This window comes from Harpegnathos saltator, unplaced genomic scaffold (assembly GCF_003227715.2).
Source record: "Harpegnathos saltator strain DR-91 unplaced genomic scaffold, Hsal_v8.6 scaffold425, whole genome shotgun sequence".
NCBI classification, from domain to species: Eukaryota; Metazoa; Arthropoda; class Insecta; order Hymenoptera; family Formicidae; genus Harpegnathos; species Harpegnathos saltator.
This window is the reverse complement of record NW_020230234.1, coordinates 696,302-716,680: the sequence shown is the minus strand read 5'-3', so window position 1 is coordinate 716,680 and position 20,379 is coordinate 696,302. Positions and strand designations below refer to the sequence as shown.

At 38.3% G+C, this 20,379-nt stretch overlaps 5 protein-coding genes across 10 annotated transcripts; 4 read left to right on the top strand and 1 right to left on the bottom strand.

Moving 5' to 3' along the window:
- Window positions 1-87: 87 nt before the first annotated feature.
- On the top strand, window positions 88-3,285 carry eIF2Bepsilon (eukaryotic translation initiation factor 2B subunit epsilon). 2 transcript variants are annotated; one of them, XM_019841930.2, is made up of 4 exons: window positions 88-301; window positions 424-548; window positions 719-1,509; window positions 1,613-3,285. In XM_019841930.2, the coding sequence occupies exons 3-4, from the start codon at window positions 796-798 to the stop codon at window positions 2,831-2,833; spliced, it is 1,935 nt and encodes a 644-aa protein (XP_019697489.1). In that variant the 5' UTR covers window positions 88-301; window positions 424-548; window positions 719-795; the 3' UTR covers window positions 2,834-3,285. The 2 variants fall into 2 exon arrangements, with proteins under 2 accessions (XP_019697489.1, XP_011141243.1); XM_011142941.3 differs by lacking the exon at window positions 424-548.
- LOC105184254 (endoplasmic reticulum lectin 1) lies at window positions 3,171-7,878 on the bottom strand. Of its 2 annotated transcripts, XM_011142943.3 has the most exons (7): window positions 7,347-7,878; window positions 7,052-7,225; window positions 6,398-6,922; window positions 5,626-5,679; window positions 4,730-4,891; window positions 4,419-4,658; window positions 3,171-4,242 (listed from the first exon to the last, which is right to left on the bottom strand). In XM_011142943.3, the coding sequence occupies exons 1-7, from the start codon at window positions 7,479-7,481 to the stop codon at window positions 3,988-3,990; spliced, it is 1,545 nt and encodes a 514-aa protein (XP_011141245.1). In that variant the 5' UTR covers window positions 7,482-7,878; the 3' UTR covers window positions 3,171-3,987. The 2 variants fall into 2 exon arrangements, with proteins under 2 accessions (XP_011141245.1, XP_011141246.1); XM_011142944.3 differs by lacking the exon at window positions 5,626-5,679.
- Window positions 7,879-8,526: 648 nt separating this feature from the next.
- e(r) (enhancer of rudimentary) lies at window positions 8,527-10,375 on the top strand. 3 transcript variants are annotated; one of them, XM_025301494.1, is made up of 5 exons: window positions 8,527-8,631; window positions 8,770-8,959; window positions 9,038-9,136; window positions 9,850-9,937; window positions 10,087-10,373. In XM_025301494.1, exons 3-5 carry the CDS (start codon window positions 9,134-9,136, stop codon window positions 10,305-10,307), a joined length of 312 nt encoding a protein of 103 aa, XP_025157279.1. In that variant the 5' UTR covers window positions 8,527-8,631; window positions 8,770-8,959; window positions 9,038-9,133; the 3' UTR covers window positions 10,308-10,373. The 3 variants fall into 3 exon arrangements, with proteins under 3 accessions (XP_025157279.1, XP_025157280.1, XP_019697463.1); XM_025301495.1 differs by lacking the exon at window positions 8,527-8,631 and having other exon boundaries at window positions 8,769-8,959; XM_019841904.2 differs by lacking the exons at window positions 8,527-8,631; window positions 8,770-8,959; window positions 9,038-9,136 and adding an exon at window positions 9,501-9,585 and having other exon boundaries at window positions 10,087-10,375.
- Window positions 10,376-11,232: 857 nt separating this feature from the next.
- Window positions 11,233-15,505, top strand: Idh3a (isocitrate dehydrogenase [NAD] subunit alpha, mitochondrial). 2 transcript variants are annotated; one of them, XM_011142947.3, is made up of 6 exons: window positions 11,233-11,439; window positions 11,923-12,051; window positions 12,543-12,715; window positions 13,011-13,245; window positions 13,954-14,232; window positions 14,405-15,505. In XM_011142947.3, the coding sequence occupies exons 1-6, from the start codon at window positions 11,413-11,415 to the stop codon at window positions 14,642-14,644; spliced, it is 1,083 nt and encodes a 360-aa protein (XP_011141249.1). In that variant the 5' UTR covers window positions 11,233-11,412; the 3' UTR covers window positions 14,645-15,505. The 2 variants fall into 2 exon arrangements, with proteins under 2 accessions (XP_011141249.1, XP_011141250.1); XM_011142948.3 differs by having other exon boundaries at window positions 11,242-11,439; window positions 11,926-12,051.
- A 3,404-nt stretch (window positions 15,506-18,909) lies between these two features.
- On the top strand, window positions 18,910-20,319 carry LOC105184257 (hypothetical protein). Its single transcript, XM_011142949.2, has 2 exons — window positions 18,910-19,355; window positions 19,786-20,319. Exons 1-2 carry the CDS (start codon window positions 19,152-19,154, stop codon window positions 20,011-20,013), a joined length of 432 nt encoding a protein of 143 aa, XP_011141251.1. The 5' UTR covers window positions 18,910-19,151; the 3' UTR covers window positions 20,014-20,319.
- The last annotated feature ends 60 nt before the right edge of the window (window positions 20,320-20,379 follow it).

Below are 20,379 nucleotides of genomic sequence, written 5' to 3'. Positions count from 1 at the left end.
CGACGTATGGTACCGTTTGCGGTGGAATATGTCTGAGCATGTGCACAATGCTGCATCATTTGCGCACTTATGGCTCTCGTGATGAGCAACGCGATTTGCGATACGCGCGACACGCGATATCCAATAATCGCATTGCTATTCTCTTATAACTGCACGTTCATTGGATATCGCGCGTCACACATCGCGTATTGCGTCGCTTATCGTGCCGGTGTGCGAAAGCCATTACTCTACTCCACGTGTCGAAACGTCTCATTTCCGTATTGTATGCTGTTATATTATGCCTTTCTACTTCGTAACATTGGTGAGTTAATCAAGTTCATGTAGATATATGAATTAGGTTAATCTTATTGTTCGATAACGGATCATGTTATCCGGGAAGTATAGCGTATGATGGCAACGAACAAAATTAACATTACATTGTAGGTTGATTATCCAATTATTTATACCGAATGGTAAAAAAAACCGGTAACCGATATTTATCTTTGATTCCTCGACGTTATCGAATTTACTTACAAATTTATATAAAAAAGCTACTTATAATTCCGATAGTAAGTACCTCCTGTCATTATATTTGCATTATCACCAAAATAATAAAAATATAACAGTCTGCTTTCTGTGTGTTGTCATTGTGCGATAGATTTTACTACATATCTATGTAATCTTATTGTATAATATAATTAGACTTAAACTTAACTTAACTTTTTCACGCATTTATCAGATGATTTTGTAAATCGCAATTGAGAGGAATTGTGGAACTGCAATCGTTGATCGTTATCAGTCGAACCTATTAGAACGATGAATTCAACAGAAGTCCACAAGAAGGATGTCCTGCAAGCTATTATCCTTGCGGATGAATTTACAACAACAAAATTGACTCCCATGCAAAATCTATATCCAAGTGTTCTGATGCCTATAATAAACATACCACTCATCGACTACATAATTGAGACTCTGGTGAAGTCGATGGTTGAAGAAGTGTTTATTTGCTGTAGCAATCATGTAGAATTGCTCAAGAATCATGTAGAATTACTCCAGAAATATACAAAAGAGAAGAACATTAATATCAATATCTGTCTGATTATCTTCGATGGATGCAGATCTATTGGAGATGCCCTGAGAAATGTCTATGCAAAAGGTCATCTCAGAGGAAACTTCATATTGATTCGTGGGAATACACTCACAAGTACAGATCTTAATTATTTGATGAACATACATCATCTTAATATTGAGCAGGACAAGGGAACAGTTATGACCATGATGCTACGAGATATTGGTGTTACAAAAAACACTCCCTTTGAGGAAGAGACAACATTGGTTGTTTTTAACAAGCTCAATAATAAATTATTATATTATGAGAAATTGAAGGATAAGCAGAAGAAAGTGAAAATGAAAGTTGACTGGTTCCTAAATCATAGTAAAGTACGCCTCTGTACAAATTTCTTGGATACACATGTGTATATATGCTCGCCATCTGTTTTGTCGCTTTTTGTCGATAACTTTGACTTCCAGGTATAATAATCAACTTGCTCATGACATCATAAACATATTTAGCTATTACTCTTATGCGCGTTAATGAAGAAAGGTCTAATTTATTTTATTCTTATATTTTCAGACTATGGATGATTTTATCCGAGGAGTGTTGAATGATGAGTTTTTGAGTTCTAGTATTTACTGGCATGAATTAGACCGAGAAGCAGACTATGCTGTACCGATTTCATCATGGAAGATATATCATTCGTTAACTAGAGACATTTTGCGTAGATACAGTTATCCTCTCGTACCAAACATTTTTCTCTTTTCAACAGACATTATTTATAATGCACTACATTTCACATATAGACACAAAAGTGCTACTCTTTCTAAAGGTTGCCTTCTGGAGAGAGAGAGTTTTATTGGGCAAAATAGTGTGCTAGGAGACAATACTACAGTTGCAACATCTATAATCATGGATAATTGTACTATAGGCAGCAATGTTTATATACGTGACAGTTATATCTTCCCGAATGTAAAAATCGAGGGTAATTGTATCATCACAAGCAGTATTCTATTTCCGAATTGCATCGTCGGAAGCGACAGTAACATAAACGTATGTATACTGTGTCCTGAGGTCAACGTTGCGGCTAATAGCGAGTACTTCGATATTTTCGTCGAATCTTCCGATCAAATGGAGACCAAACTGTCGGAATTACATGGTAAAGACGGTTTTTACTATTTCAAAAGCAATAAAATAATCGAGGATTACAGCAGCAGCGAATCATCGAGCAGCGATTCTGACTCGATTTGTTGTAATTCGTTGGACGACACAGATACGTTCCTCTCCGAAGTTATTGATAGTTTATTACGTGGTTATCAGGAGCGTTTAAAATGCGAGAATCTGATTCTGGAGATTAATTCATCACGATATGCTTATAATATATCGGTCCGCGAGGTAACATACAATGTTATTAAAGCCATCCTCGGTTTGCCGTCGTATCTCCCTGATGTACAGACGACTACTGCACAGAAGTATCTACAGCATCTAAAAGCAATGATACTTTACTTTAGCATGATCATTCAAAATTATGTTAAGAACGAAGATGCGCAAGAGGATTGTCTGCGAGCAATAGAGGATGTTGCAAGTACAACCGACGCACTATTATCGTATGTGTCAAACCTTTTGCATGTCTTCTACGATCGTGACATATTAACGGAAGAAAAAATTTTGGAATGGTATAATTCTGAGATTGAAGACACGGACATGCACCGAAAGAACGTCAGGGAGGCAGCTCTGATCTTTATTAAATGGCTACGAGAGGCGGAAGAAGAGGATTCCTCCGAAAATGACGATACATAATAAACGTTTTGTGTTACATCTCAATATAATATTTACGATAAATTTAATCCAATTGAAATAACGTATTTGGTTTTTATCTGATGAATATTATGTTGACGGAGAAAAATATCACTGAGTGATATAATTTCGAAATCGAGAACGTGATATATGTTGAAATCATGGACAAGAATTCCCCAGTGGCCGTTATCAACCATCTTCGATATACAACGATATTGATATTAGTACCAGTGGTTATTGTGCACACATACCAATAGTACTTAAAAGGAATGATTCTTTAGCATAATCATTGAAAATTATGTTAAAAGCGAAGACACGCAAGATCACTGGATTATGTCGCTGCTATTTTATAATTATTACAATCGTCAAGACAGTTGTATGGGATAGCAGCCCTGGCGCGGCGTTGAATTTGTATTCGGACAAATAAACTAAACCAGAATAAACTATTGAAATTTTTAATATGATTTCATGACTGTGGATATAATATGCATAGTATATAAAATAGTGAATGGAAAGAAAGAGATGTTTATTACTTTAATTAGTAACGATGATAAAATAAAGAAATAAAAAATGAATCCTGCTATATTTATATAATTAGCATATTTATCCAATAACAATCTGATAATCATCATTTGGTCACTTGTACTCAAATTGTAGAAATATTTTGTGCAGTTACATCTGTGCAATATAAAAATCAATATCTTTATCAGACATTTCATAATCATTCTTGAGTTATTTTGTTCTATTCAACATTGCATCGAATTTTGTAACATTTACTGTAATATATATATTTTTTATTTAATAGAAAATTATGTTGCGAATCTAATGTATGAATCTTAAAAATAACCACTAAAAACAGGGAAATTCTCTAAAAGTTCCGCCTGATAAAATATTCTGTCTATAGAAACTTCATTATTTACAATATTAGATAGTTTACATACGATATAAACTGTTTTATAGCAATATTTAATATCCAAAGCTGATCTTATTTGTAAGCTTAATGTAACTCATTTGAATTGATCCTATACAATTTCTCTATTCAATAAATAACGTGTGAATAAATGATGTATGAAGGTTTGTATAGATAATATATTAAACAATTAATAACACACAACTTCAATAATTTTTAATAAATTAAAAAAGGAATGTATTGTGCTCTAATCTTCCTCATGAACTATTATTCGTTCATCTAAATTGTCTTGTTCCACGTGTGAAGATGTAGATTTTAATTTGTCAAAATTTGCTTCGAATTTTTCGCTTAAAAGTCCATTTTCATCGGCATATTCCAATATATCACAGATCAATGGTGATTCAACTCCTAGAACGTATTCACAGGTTTTTGGTTCCAACAAAAATAATGATACACTAGATGGGCTTACGCTAGTATGTTGCTCCACGCATTTTAGTTTTACCTAGAATATAAATAAACAATTCAGGAAACAGAGAAAAATATATTTTCTACTTATGATACTTTATGTGAACCAAGTCATATATATATATATATATCAAAACTGGAAATAATTATCAAGTGTGTGTTGTCTTTTCTTTAGCCAATAATACCTTTCTAATTTGAAATAACAGCACTTACTTCAGTCTGTCTAGGAGTTGCAGTTTTATCACAAGTACTTCCATCGCTGTAAAAGTGTGAGAGATGTTTCCTTAACTCTGGCGACTTGGGCTTTTTGTGTGGATGCGTTGTTATCCATTCCAAATGCTTTTCTTTGTCAAATTTACCAAGATTAACAATTGTCTTTGTACCATCTTTTTCTATGTGGTATTGGACAACAGAACGCCCATAGCAAAACTCATATTTCCACCAGCCATTACCCTAATAACGAATTGAAACTATTAACGATATAGTTGCTGAAGGTAAAGCAAATTATAAGCATGAATACTTACCCCGTGCAGGCAATTTTTTCCGCTGAGGAAATTCTGTACGGGACTAACTTCGGCGGGACTAATACTTTGATCAGTTAATGCATTGATGGATTCATCAATATTACCATGCTTATCTGTAACATCCAATGGACGTATCTCGACTCTTACTCTTGGCTCACCATCCTGTAACCAATTAATCACGATAGACCTCGTATGAAAATGTTATATACGCGTGAATACATACACATAATTTATATTTATAAAGGAAGATTCTGATTTTCTCTCTCCTTCCATGTCCTCAAATCTTAAACTCTTTGGCATCTTTAGTTTGAGAAGCAGCTACAAATAGAACCGACTTCCTTGCTCTCTTGGCATAGCTTATTGCAATTTCTAGCTGCCCCCCAAACTGAAAATGTTAAAGGGTTTAAAATGTAAAGACATGGAAAAGATCCAAACCAGGTGCACCTACAAAATAATTGAAATGATAAAAAATGATTGTGAAAAATGCTTTTGGCGGTGAAAGAGTTATCAGAACAAGTACATAAAGCTAAAAGAAGCTTATTTTGAATGGAATTAAATTCTCAATTTAGAAGATAGCTAGCTTTTTTAACTATATGTCAGATATTATATTTTTTGAAGTTAAGCTCTTGTAAGCCAATATAAATCTTTTGCATAGGGGCCTTTACTAATCTTTACAAAGTCTTTATTTTTAGTATATAGTAGACTCGTCAATTTTTGATCTTAGAAATAGCAATCTTAACACTAAAATAAAATGTTGTAAAGTATTATTGAATGAAGTAATCAAATATGTTGATAAGGAAAGAATAAAATGAAGAAATAATAATATAAGTTAATGATATTTGATAACAATCGCCAAGCATTATAATTCTGTTCCTATATATGCAAAATATTCTAACCTGGCCCTCCTTATCTAAACGGATAATTGCATACACTTTCTGCTGCTTCTCATCCTGTGTAAAAAATAATTAAGATAGTAAATAAATAGTAAACAAACTGAAACGAGAAGAGGAGAAAATTATATATTTAATTTCTAAAAAAAGAAATCTGTAAATAAAGAATGAGAAAAAATAATCCAAATAATAAGTATGCCAGTGATAGAAGCAGTTTTCTATTGTTTTGTGAGATTTTTGAGAAACATGTATAACCATTGTTATATTAAACTGTTCCACATAAATATGTGCTACTAATATACAGAATGTTTTTACAAATTTTACAAGAATATTATATAGAGTATCATCATCTTATAGCGTTGTATGGATCTGTAATTATTGCACATTGGTAAAAGTATGCTTTATATTAGTAATAATTTCATTTAAACACGTCTCTAAAATTTTTTACATTATTCAAACCAACAAAGATATTTACAATGTTTAACTGGAATATTCTGTATATTAGATTTTACAGAATATTTTAGAACAGAAATTTCAGAAACTACTACTAACACACCATATCATAATAAATATACACACACACACACACACACACACACACCATGTAATAACAAATATACAAGGTATTAAACAAGAACTGTAATATTAATTCATAAAAATAAAAAGATGCCTAAACTAGAAATTATAAATAAGTATTAAATATAGACATTAAATATTAAATACAATACAAATAATTAAGAAGAAACCTGACAATACAAAGTAGTTTCTATAAGTTTACCCTTGTTTGCTGATGTCGCATTTTTAGACTTTCTAACTCCATTGACATAAGCGATTTTGGCTTCTTTGGTGCATTATCAACAGGTAAGCACGTAATTTCATTTTCATCTGTGTCTTGAGGCTTATAATCTGGATGAGCACAAAGTACTGGTGATAGTACTATTGCCTCATACTCACAAGATACAGTTTCTTTTAATGAATATACATCATGTTTCCCATGCTTGTAACAGATATATAATACTTTGATACTTCTTGGTTTATTATTCAAGTCACAAAGTGTTCCATCAGTCATTTCAACTTCAACATAAGGTATATTAATTCCATCAATTTTCTTAATTGGTACATTTAGTTTTCTATTAAGATTCTTTGCTTGTTCATCATAAGTAGTAGAAAGCTTCATCTTTTGTGCTTTATCTAGGGTACCAAGAAAATATTCTTGCATTTTGATTTTTTTTCCTTCTCTGTCTTCATGATATTGCCTTACATATCGACCATGGCACAATTCATAAGTCCAATATGACTCCAGCTGTCATACAATTATATATATTTTAAGGAAAAAATTATACGATCAATTATAGTATCATATATGATAAAAATGTCTACTATAATGAAAAGGATAAAAAGAAGTTGTACTAAACTCTGCAAATATACATACTCTGTAAGAACAACTGTTTTGTGCAAATATCGGTTGCAAAAGTTGTATTGGGTTTGGCCCAATGTAGGATTCACTGTAACCATGTTCTTGTTCTATTGTATCTGGAATTATGCACTTATATCGCTCATTATTTGCTGTGGTTATAAAATATGGTTCTATGTTTGAGTGAGACTCCTATAAAAAAAAATATATACACACATATATAGAGAGTTTTCACTGGACAGCTGTTACACAACTGACATTACAAATAATTGTCTGATTTAACATGATGCAAAAAATGCATTATTATACTTACTAACAACTCTGCGTTGCCCTTTCCTGGCCAATTTATTTTGAATAGAATCGTGTCGTCGAAATTCCGAAAATCATGTGCATACGTAATCGGTATTAAAATGAATAATACATTGTAAATAACGCAATTTCCCTTCATTTCGACTACTTTATCATATTATGTTTTTCGCATATATAGTTCTATTCTGTTTTAATTGTAGGTAACTGACACTTTTTCTTCGTGTAACTGCCTCTGTCTACTTACGGCGATACAGCAACAACAATAATCTATGAATACAATTCGCTGTAATTATAAACGTAAGCATAAACTTATTGGTCTATAGAAGTACCATGCAAATCTGATTTGATTTTGGGGATCTCACGTAGTAAAAGAACAAATGGTCTGTTCTTTTTAGCTGCACTGCTAAACTAGTGCAATAAGTTAGAGTAAGATAACTATATTTTTCTATTAATTACTAAGCGCTGAGTAAGCAGCTTTTTCTGCTGAACGCATTGAAATATAACCATATTAAAACATGCACTCCTTTGTTCTCGTACGGTCAGAGCTGAGTGAGAGAGATAGTTAAGCTGGGAACGTGCTATCCTTGTCTAACTAACAGCGACCACGTGACTCGATATATTATCCAGTCTGAAAACATTTGCCTTTGCAAGCATTTTCCACATACCTAAAATTTATTTGAATCAAAGGAGATTTTTAATAAATAATAATTTTCGGAATCGGAATAAAATTGTATGTATATATAACAAAAAATGAAATTATGTATACATAGTAATGTATAAATCTAATTTGATGGATATATATATTTATTAAAGCAGAGAAAAGAAGAAGAGGTGTCACGGGCCGCTTTTAGCCGAGTCAAGTGCGAAGCGCTCTCTGTACAACCGTGCACATGAACTAATAATGCCAGTGTCCACGGTTCTTTACTGATTTCTCCCACTACGCGCGCACGCATAGCCGGCTCGGTCTATTCGTGTGATACGTGGTCTGTTCTTTTCAGCTGCACTGCGGAACTAGTGCAATAAGTTAGAATGAGACAACTATATTTTTTCTCGCTTTAACTTATTGCACCAGTTCAGTAGTGCAGCTGAAAAAAACAGACCAACGGATAGACCGAACCGGCTATGCGTGCGCGCGTAGTGGGGGAAATCAGTAAAGAATCGTGGACACTGACATCGTTAGTTCATGTGCACGGTTGTACAGAGAGCGCTTCGCACTTGACTCGGCTAAAAGCGGCCCGTGACACCTCTTCTTCTTCTCTCTGCCATAAATATCTCATAATGAGCTTATTGTATGTACGGAAAAATTTGTTTAGATTTAATTATAAAGTTGAATAATTAAATTAAGTAATTTCATCTTAAAAATGGACATAAATGATGTATTGAACAGTCATCCCAAGCAACATCAAATAAAACGACCCTGTTTTCAGGTTTCTTTTGCTTCTGTGACGTCAAGTCAACGGAATTAAAGTTAGCAATCTAGTGTATTATAAATGTCTATGGTCGATTTATTTATCACACCAACGCAAGTTCACCTATAAAGAACAGAAACAGTGTGTGTTTGAATATAACTGAAAATCTTTGACCGCCATTTCAGTTTATCCACCCTTGCCATAAAGTGTAAAAGAACAATATTTGCTGAATGTGATTTCGTTACATATTTGATTATATTTAATCGGGATATTTATTTTTTTGTAGGATATAAAGTGCTTGAGGAAGAAATATCCAGATTACTGCCTCCGAATCTCTCTCCAACGTTCCTTAGAAAATCAGTTACAAGCAAATACGAAAAAAATGGTGAGCCCTTAATTGCTTATATAAATCGTTTACATTTTCATTTGTAATAGATAGTTTCGCATTATTATAATCTCTGTGCATAATATTTTATGAATTTATTTTTCATCTGTACATATGAAACCAAATACAAATTGCATCATAACCTATAATTCGGAGCATTTTTATTCTCATGTGGAAATTACCGCAACATGTTTTGTTAAACTATACATACTAGATTAATATGTATCAATTAAATATTATAAATATAGAATAGAAAGAAAATTACAAAGATTTGTAATCTTTTGCAGGAAATTTGCTTAATTAAGGATCAATGCTTTATGCATTATATTTTTTCTATATTTAATGTTTATCATTGGCTGTATTCAATAGAAGTTCTACTTTAATACTTTGTGCAGTCTTGTGTAATTAATAACAATCTTCCAGAAGAATTTATTAAACATTATATGATAGTAAGCATATTAAAGTGAAATAAATAAATTTGGTATATATTTAATAGAAAAAGGAAATTGCAAGAAAATATAACATATGCAGCTATAAAGAACTGATCATCAGAATATATAGATAATATTATTTATAATTTGAACAATGTAAATATTGTCTGATATATTATTGCCTGAAATTTTTCAAATTATAACCACACAACATGTACATGTGTGTATATGTGTGTGTATGATTCATATATATTAATTAATTTTATGCTGATTTTATTTTAGTCTCATACAATATTACTTGTACAACCTGGTCACAGACCTGAAACAAGAACATATTCAGATTATGAAAGTGTTAATGAATGCATGGAAGGTAATATTATATCATACTTTTTTAATATTTTGAAGCGTTATATTATAGATGGTTAGAGATTTTTGCAAGATATTTGGATTAATTTATATTGTTGTACATATTTTAATATATATTCATTTGTATCAATATAATTTATTTGTTAATTATAGGTGTTTGTAAAATTTACGAAGAACATTTAAAAAGACGGAATCCAAATACACCAACTATTACCTATGATATCAGTCAGTTGTTTGATTTTGTTGACCAGTTGACGGACTTGTCATGTCTTGTGTACCAAAAATCAACTAATACTTATGCTCCATATAATAAGGATTGGATTAAAGAGAAAATATATGTATTATTGCGTAGAGCTGCAGGACATAGCGAGTAAATAATATACTTAAGATAGATATATATGTTTACATATGGATAAGATAATTTTAAATATATGATACTATATATTAATACTCTTATAATAAATGTATAATCTATATATTTTATTACTTTGACAATTATGCCATATACCTTTTTTGTGCATAACATATTTGTATACTGCTTATTTCCAAATTAATTTGTACACACAATATACATTGATATGATAGTACTTTATATATAATACATATTCAGTACACTTACACAATATGTATATGTATTTTAGTAATAAGTTTATGTAGTTCTCTCATTTTGTTAATGTAATCAATTAGGAGAGGCTATCTATATATAAATGATTAAATTCAAACTTTGTATTTTTTCAGAAATCCGTTGAGATATATAAAATGATTTTATTGTATTAAATATATTTTATTCAAAGTTTATCCTATAAATATGTGACTGGGAGAAAACTATATAAAGAGCAGTTCCTATGCATCATATCGTCTGTAACCTCGATTTGCCAATAGGAATAGTGGCGGTTCGCAGCAGAGATTTTAGAATTAATTGTTACATGACTTGATCAAGATTCTAATTAATCAAGTGTATCAAATTCTTCGCGTCACTTTTGGATGGCGCTTGGATAGGCAAGCCGTCGCCAACTTGGAACTGTCCCCGAGAACACCGCTAGATGGCGCCAGATGGATCGTCATTCTCCCGCTTCAAGTAGAACCTTTTCAAGGTTGCGTATTATTAACACCAAAGTTCGTCTCATTAGATTTTCGTCTCCGTGCGCTACTATTAAAAGATAATAATCCGTCTAATTAGATGTCCGATTGCACCGCGAAAAAATGCAGATTCGCGCACGACGACACATCAGTCGCCACTTTTCCCTACCGATTCGCCATCGTAGCAGAAGACATCGCTTAAACGGGACCAATCACGAGGCTGCTCTCCCTCGATCATTTCGGCTGCGTGCGTGCGTGCGTGCTCGCTCGCTCGCTCGCGCGCTTCTCCCGACGTGTCGTCGCTGCGACACGCAAACTCCCTGTCCGAGACTTTAAAACGAATCGCAAGCGAGCGCAGATCGTATTTTTCTCGCACGGTACGCATCAGCCACTACGACGATGGCAGCTCACTGGATCCGCAGTGCAGTAAGTAGGGACGCGACGTCGCGCGAAATCTCGAGTTGAGGAACTTAGCTGCTCTACGTAATACCCTGATCGCCCACGTCCTCCCAGCTAACCCAGTAAGGTTAGAATCGTATCGTTCGTCTCGCTTTCTCACACCGATGCACTTCTCTCCTTATCTCTTTGTCTCTCTTTCTCTCCCTCCTCTTATCTCCGCTACATCCATCTTTGCCTGCGCTCTTGGCGATATAGTTGAACGTTCTAATTCCGTACGGCTCATCGTCTTCCTGCACGACGATTCTCCTTCCGTTGAGAGCAGCCTGAAATTCTATCCGGTATATAAGCTCGACTGCGACGTTCGAGTCCCCAGGCTGTTGTTACGCAAAGATGATCCCCGCGGTTCAACAGTCCCAGTGTGTTCTTGCCTTAGACGCGGAGAATTCAATTCTTAGCCGGATTCGACCGCATCCGAAGAAACCGCTTCGAATTATATATGTGCTATGTTAGCAGATCTCCTCGAGGCTCACCGGTGTGCGACTTTACAGCAAAAAAGTACACAAATGCACCCTTATTCCCGGCGATGGCATCGGGCCCGAGATCTCCGCAGCTGTGCAGAAAATCTTCGATGCCGCCAAGGTAACGTAAATTTCGTTCGGTTATCATTGCATGTTGTATTTTACAAGGTGACCTGATTCACCTCTCATCTCAAGGTGTTTATTTTAATCTTATCCCTATACAAGTTGATCCAATTATATAGGACAATTCATTGTATCTCTTGTAGCTGTTGCTAAACTTCTATTGCGAGTTTTCTATAATATGAGATAGCTAGCTTGCGCCATATTTTGTCTCTGAATATCTTATAACTTTATACTATTTGTTTCCTTCACTGTACGAGTACACAAAGTTAAGAGAGGAAGTCTTTCGTAATAAATGAGAAAATATCAGCAATACTGATTAACTTCTAGCAATGTTTTGATTGCGTAATATGATTACTCAACTCATAGTATCTTCTGATATATGCTACGGTATACAGTATTCTTATTTCCGACACAAGTATGCTTATTCCTGATCAATTTTCCCAGTTTATATTTCAAGTTAATCTTTCCTATATTTATTTAAAATAACAGGTGCCGATAGAATGGGAATCCGTTGACGTGACACCAGTGAAGGGTCCAGATGGCAAGTTTGGTATACCACAAGCAGCCATCAACTCTGTCAATAGGAATAAAATCGGCCTGAAGGGTCCCCTCATGACTCCCATAGGAAAAGGACATAGATCTCTGAATTTGGCACTCAGAAAGTAAGCTCGCTATTGTCAGTCAATGCAATCGAGCGCAATTGTAAATTAACTCTGACATATGTGAAGGTATTGTCTGGATCTTGGGTCATTACGGTCGCTTTAAGTGATGCGTGATTATGTAACCGCGAACGCGCTTGATAAGCGCGAGCAATTGCTCGGAAACATGATCGGTGCGCACGTCTCGCGCATGAAGTGTGATATGCACGTATCTTGCACTGATTCGTCTGTTCGTGACTTTATCATTGCAATTGTTATGATTATGACCTATATTGCTAACAAAGTTGTATCTTTACAGGGAATTCAATTTATATGCCAACGTACGACCGTGCCGATCGTTGGAGGGATATAAAACGCTGTACGACAACGTAGACGTTGTCACCATACGAGAGAACACGGAGGGCGAATATTCCGGTATAGAGCACGAGATCGTAGATGGCGTAGTACAGTCCATTAAATTAATTACGGAGGAGGCTTCCCTTAGAGTAGCAGAATTCGCTTTTCAATATGCCAGAGACAATAATAGAAAAAAGGTATGTGCGCTCATGAGAATGGCGAGCGAGATAAATATCGGAACGAGGCTGCCCGAGAGTCTTGAATAAAACGTACGCGACGGAGAAACGCTTAAAATCTCCGTTACAAAATTTGAACAAGTCAAAATTACATACATTATATGGTCAGATACGGTGATATTCAAAGAAAATATATATATATATATGTTTAAGACAGATAATGACTGTGTTCAGAAAACAAAGCGCTCACTGAGCGATTAGTGACTCTAGTGGTCTTTACTATCATATTTTTACATTCAAATCAATAACACTGACGAATTACTTAACCGTTGTATAGCTGTTATGTCTTCTGAACACAACCAACAGAGCTCAAGAGCAAGCGATAAAAGTGACAACAATCGACACACTTGAGTTGTAGCCTTTGTAATAAACAGAATCAATAGAATTTCTCTTATTGTTAGTCTCACCGTTAGCTTCTGTCTTGTCGCCTTGTTTTGAAACTGGTCAAACGAGCAAAAACGTGTTTACGATGGAGATGGGTATTATACATTCAAATGGGTCGCCAACGAAAGCATGTTGTTGACTGACTGCCCGCCTGCCCGAACTCGCTTCCTCTTGATTCCGATGCTTTAACAAACTCGCCGAATCCGAGTAATATGTAAATCTCGCGAGAGCGACGTGTCACGTACTGTATCTGAATTCTGAATTGATCTAGACTTTTTTGCACAGGTAACCGCTGTACATAAAGCAAATATCATGAGGATGTCGGATGGCTTGTTCCTGAGATGTTGCCGAGAAGCCGCGCAAAAGTACCCCATGGTTAAATTTGAGGAGAAATACTTAGATACAGTTTGCCTAAATATGGTACAAGATCCTAGCCAGTATGACGTGTTGGTAATGCCTAACCTGTACGGCGATATTCTATCGGACATGTGCGCTGGGTTGGTTGGTGGACTCGGTCTCACTCCAAGTGGAAACATTGGGTTGAACGGAGCACTCTTCGAATCCGTACGTATCTGTTATTGATACCAACTAATCTGAATTAATTCCAACCGATCGGATTAACTTGGTCCTCCAGTTTCGATTAAGTTAATCTTACATTATACGCTTGATTAATCTCTGAAACTTAATTTTACATTTTCCGAGATTTTCTTATGCGACTAATTTCGACGTGTTACAGGTACATGGTACAGCACCAGATATAGCCGGACAGGATAAAGCAAATCCAACAGCATTATTGTTATCAGCAGTAATGATGCTCAAGCACATGGGTTTAACCAACGAGGCGAATATCATCGAACAGGCTGCTTATGACACCATCAAGGAGGCGAAGTACCTGACCGGCGATCTAGGCGGCACCGCCAAGTGCAGCGAGTATACCGACGAGATCTGCAAGAAGGTCGCCGCCCAGGCGAAATAGACGTGTACGCGTCGCCGATCTGAGACCTGAACTGCCAAATACTCGTAGAACGTCGCGCCCACGATGGAAGGGGTGCCCTATTTTCTACCATCATTATACTGTGCACAGTCGCGTAATGTGCGTCTTTGCCCGTGGTCAGGCTCGCGTCAAGGTCGCGTGTATGAGTCTCGAGGTGCCGTGTTTATCCATGTGTATTTGTCCACACACATAAAGATTAATGCAACGATTCTTCCCTCCTCTTGCTTTTCATAAAAAAAAAAGAAATATTTTCGTGGCTCAGTCTCTGTGAATATTCGTTTCGGATCATTTATATTTTGCAAAAAGAATTCGTCTAGATTTTACCTATTAAAGAGAAATTCTAAGAACCAACTTTATAGTCGTTGAGATTTTTTTGAGAATATATATATTTAATATATACATATATGTATGTATATATATACATATATATAAAATTTATCTTGTACAATACATAGAATTTCGTAGAACAAATTCTGTGAGAATCTAATATCAATGGCAGAACGAGCGTCACAGATTTCATCGACTTGTATTACAAAGCGACATTTAAAATTTTGTTTTATCGTCGAGTCAAATACACGTACGCCACCATTCGTCGAGACCTACATTGACTGAGCGTATATTGTGTACATGTCCATCGTAATGTGTTGTTTTATCCGTTGGAGAAATGGTCCTAGTAGACATCCTGCGAGGATTAACCGTGTAAGTTGCGCAATAGGAATATTATAACATAATTTTAAATAAAATTGTTACACGGAGCGTGCTCTCCTCGAAGAGAAAAAAAATAGTTTAAAATATCGAAGTCGCGCAGTATTACAACCGAATAAAAAGTTGATAAAAACCAGCCGCATCAGTAGACGTTATTTCGCATCGCGCGAAGATCAGCTCGATCCTCTTTTGGAATGTATCCTTCCTGTAATCAAACAACTCCAAGGATATCGCTCGATCCCGATTACATGCGTGAATTTTACCGTTGGAAACTTTTCCTTATTCATGCGAATCGCGTTCACAGGAGCCGCGTGACCATCACCTCGCATCTGTCCTCCGTACGATTTTTCCCTCGGGATCGTAAAATCCCGCGGGAGTCCACGTGGACGAATCTCAAAGTAGCGATGTGTTTGTAATAATACCCACACAGGGGGAGGGCAATTACGGAGAAAGGTGATAATGTCCGCTAGAAAGTCCTCTTGATCGCTTCTGATACCGACAGCGGTGTATCGTTCCGCCCCTCGCGGTGTTACATTCTAACTTATCCCGCCGCCACTTCATAACTTCCTCCCCCGGTCTTTCGCTCTCTTTCTCTTTCACTCACTCTCTCTCTCTCTCTCTCTCTCTCTCTCTCTCTCTCTCTCTCTCTCTCTCGTTCTCTCTCCCGTAGCGTGGCACGGTACGGTGCGATACAACCATGCTGCGGCACGGTATCGTTGCGGGAAAACTCTCAAGTATGAGAAAAGTTGCCGGCTATATTTCACAGCAGCCGGCTGGAAACCAGCGAAGGAGAAGGATGAGACCGAGGAGGGGACCCAGTGTCATCTTCGCCGCTCGTTAATTCCCTCTGTGATTTATCGCGATCCGCTGCCGTGAGTAATGACTAACTCCTCCGGAAAATTCGGATATTAGATTTTTCTCCGGCCACGAGAGGTGTACACACGCGACGTCTTGCTCGTATCAAGACTCGAAGAAGAAGAAGAGAGAGAGAGAGAGAGAGAGAGAGAGAGAGAGAGAGAGAGAGACGGCCCACGTCTGTATGTAATCCGAAGTATTTTATCTGTCGCGATAAATCGAGCGATACGTCATACAGCACACTTGTTATATCGCTGCGCGATTCTTTAGCGGAGGATCTCGTATGCATGCGCGTCTCCCCAGTCAGAATCATAACGTTGATTCGTCGATGTTGATTTAACGTTGAAATGGTCGATGAAACGTTGAATCAATGTTAATTCAACCTTCATCGGCGTCGAATTAATGTTGTTGTTCTGATTGGGTTTCTGCGTCTGAACACGCATGACGCGCGACTTGTCTCAAGATCTTAATCCTTTATTGCACGTTTTTTTCTAATGAATATCATTTTGTGAAACTTGTTATTCAGGCATTTTTAGAGTCGCTGAATACAAATCCGGTGTGAAAAATGCGAAATTCAAAATGCGGATCCAGTATGGCGGACGAAATTTTCAAAATCAGCCGAATTCGTTTGAAATTTATTATTTAGGAGTTTTCGAGGCTGCTAATTACAAATTCGTTATCGAAAAGAGCAAATTAAAGATCTTCGATCAATTATAGAATATCATGGTCTAAAACAACCCAATTAATAGCCATTTTCAAATTGAACTGTTTCATTTCTATAATTATGTTCGCCATATGAGATCGGTCATTTTGAATCTTGTATTCTTCACACCGGATTCGTATTCAGCGACTTCAAAAATCCCCGAATAACAAGTTTCAAGCGAATTCAACTGATTTAAAAAATTCCGTCCGCCATTTTGAGTTTTGTATTTTTCACACCGGATTTGTATTCAGCGATCCCATAAATCCCCAGATAATGATTTTGAAGTATACGTTATTAAAATTCCGTGCAAACGAATTTATTCTCTAAAAACGACAGTTTTGTTCAGTATATGCTTATTAATAACAAATTACTTATTTGAAAATAGGTGATGCATTATATTAGTTAGGGAAATATTTTAGTGGTTCAACAAGTTTAGTAGTTTAACCAAATATGTTAAAGAAGTATGTGAAGAATTTAAATTATTGGGAAAACAAGCTTGGATGATAGGTGACACTCTGGGAAGATCACTATGCAGCAAGGGATTAAAGTCCAAGGATTATTTCACGAATGTTTCCAAATTGAAAAGTCAGTCTGCTTACTTCCTAGAAAGTCTTTATCATTTTGTTGGAAAGCGCAGACACGAAAGTGGGAGTTACGGACGCTGTGAGCATGAGAGTGAAATTTTATTTAACGAAAAAAAACGTTGTTCACAAAAACGGCAGACTTATGATTAATGGGGGTTGATGCGAAATCAAGACGGAATTCCTTGCCGTTCCCTTCCCTTTGATATTCCGATCCAACGAGAGAAAATCCGTGCGAGGCGCGCGGCAATTTCGTGCATTCCAATTTCCAGCCGAGGGTGCTCTCTTCTCGATTAAAGGCCGAAACGACACGCCGTGACGACGACTCGCCGACGTCACCGCTCCTCTCGACGTGACTGCGAAAGTTGCGAGAATGGCGAAATTGCGACCTTGCACGCCGCGAGTTGTCCGGGGCGGCTGAATTTGGGGGCTGAAAAAACGGGGCGAGCCCTCGTCGCGGGTATCACGATGGCGCATTACGCCGCGCATCGCACCAAGTTACTTCGTACTTCGGTGCAACGGTAATGCTAACGAGTACATACGAGGCCGAGGCAGATCGGCGTGGGTCAATGCAAGAAGCGTAATGTGCATAGAGGCAACGGGGCGGTTGCACAAAGGTTCGACTATACTCCAGTGAAGTGTGGAAAGCGGCGCATGCATATTCAACGCACACGGTAAAGAGAGCGAGAGCAAGAGCGAGAAGAGAGGGCGCGCGCCCGCGAGAGAGAGAGAGAGAGAGAGAGAGCGAGAGAGGACGAGCGAGAGCGGGCGAGTACGCGCCATCGTAGTCATAGGAATAATAAAAATTCGAGGGTTGAAATTATTTAGATTTATGCCCGCTCTCTTGTCGTCGTGCGGTGCCGGCGCGCCGGTGACGAGGCGCGATTCGATTCCGGGGAACAAATTTCATGCATTATTCAGAACCCGACCGCGGTGCAACCCCCGGTCAATGGAAGCGATCCTTTGGAAAAAGTCGTTTTTAATATCTCTCGTCCCGTCGCGCGACTCCCTCGACACGCGTATGCATCGTGTGCCCTCTCGAGCGCAGCTCCAAGACAAAAAGGAAGACGCGCCGCGCGGCCGATTAAACGCCCGCGTATACACACACACGCGCGCGCGCGCGCGCGCGCCGCCTCTCTTCCGGCGGAAGATTTAACACGCGAGACACGTGTAATATCTCCTCCTTCTCGCGGACCTCCGTCCGCGGATTTTTTCGAGTCGTATCTTCGACACGTCGTTATTGTCGAATGTTACGCGGACGTGTACCGCGAGGGATCGACGAGAATAGCGTCCTGCGGCTGATATCTGTTTCCCCCTCCCCCCTCTCCCCTGTCTCTCTCGCTCTCTCTCCGTACCTTGTTCATCCGGAATTATTCACGCGGAGGATCAGCGAGTAGTGTGCCATCGGCGGCATTTGCGTGGCGCGCGAGGACATTTTAATCCTCAGCCTACGCAAGAACGTCATTCCCTTTGCCACGCGTTTAATTAATTGATCCCGCGCATGGCGACCAATAATCGCCTTAGCGCGGATTAACGAGTCTGGCATCTGGCACGGCGAAACTTTCGTTCCATTATCTTCGCGGACCATTGACGCGTCGCCAGCCAGAGCAGCGTCGAGCGAGCGAGCGAGTGCGCGCGATCAAATATGAGGAGAGCTATTCTCTTTGTGCTCGTCGTCTCTGTCGCGACTCGCCAGGCCGACGGCAAGGTTTACTATCTGGAGAATGTAGACGGGCCGCGTAACAACGACGCGGCGATTCTGGAGCAGTCCTCCCGCGATCTCGACCTCGCCTTTTCCGCGGGGGAGCCCCTCCTCGAGAACGAGAACGTCGTGACTCCGACCAGGAAGGTCAGTGTGAACAATCTCATAAGCCGGCTGCCCGCCAGCGTCCCGGGTTCCTTTCAACGGGGGTTGACACAACCCGCTTAACGCCACCCTTCCCCACCTTTCCGCCATGTTTTCGCCGCGACGGTTTCGGTAAGACGTTGGTTCTCGCGGAAAGATACAGACTGGTGCTACACAAAGTTTCCATGTTCCTCGTCAGCCCGAGCTGCTGACGAGGTTTCGCTCTTGGTTATCGAGTAAACCTCTGACTTGTAACTTCGATTTTAATCGAGACGTCGCGGACAGATCGCGATTATTTAGCGTGCTTTCGTCGAACACGTCGCGTCTTCTTCTTCGCGACTCGACTCGCTCGTTGTTAGTGTCACAGCCACGCGCGTGGAATCTCTGCGAGGCGAGTCGCCCCGAGCTTGACGATGTTGTGTCCTTGCACCAGGTGTACACCGTCATTGCTCCGGAGAAGCCGTACATCGAGCTGAGCCGAGAGACGGACCGGCCGATCGCGTACTACAGACTGGGCGAGCCGGTTGCGGGTAGGAGGAACGGCTACGACGACGTGATCTTCCTGCCGGAGAGGGGCCGGAAGTCGATGAAGCTGAACGGCAATAATAAGGGCGAGGTGATCCTGGAACTTCGCGTCATAGCCAATCACGACAGCACGTGATTGCGCGTCGCTTACGCGCGAAGCTCGCGGCAGGCGGGAATCGCAGGCCGATGGAAATATCGACAGATAATACAGTTAAATCGCATCGCTTTTATTACGTTCAATTTACAACAATGAATACGTTCTATCAATACATATAGATACATCGGAGTACTATTATAATATTTACAGTGCATATCACATATCGAATTCGGATCGGAGCTGCTACCACTCCGATAAGGTCGTCCGCGACCCTTCAATTTCCGCTGTAAAATGATTTCGTAACTTTTCCTCCCTCGCTTTCTCCCCCCCTCCTCTCTCTCTCTCTCTCTTTCTCTCTTTCTTTCTTTCTTTCTCCCCTTCTCTCTCTCTCTCTCTCTCTCTCTC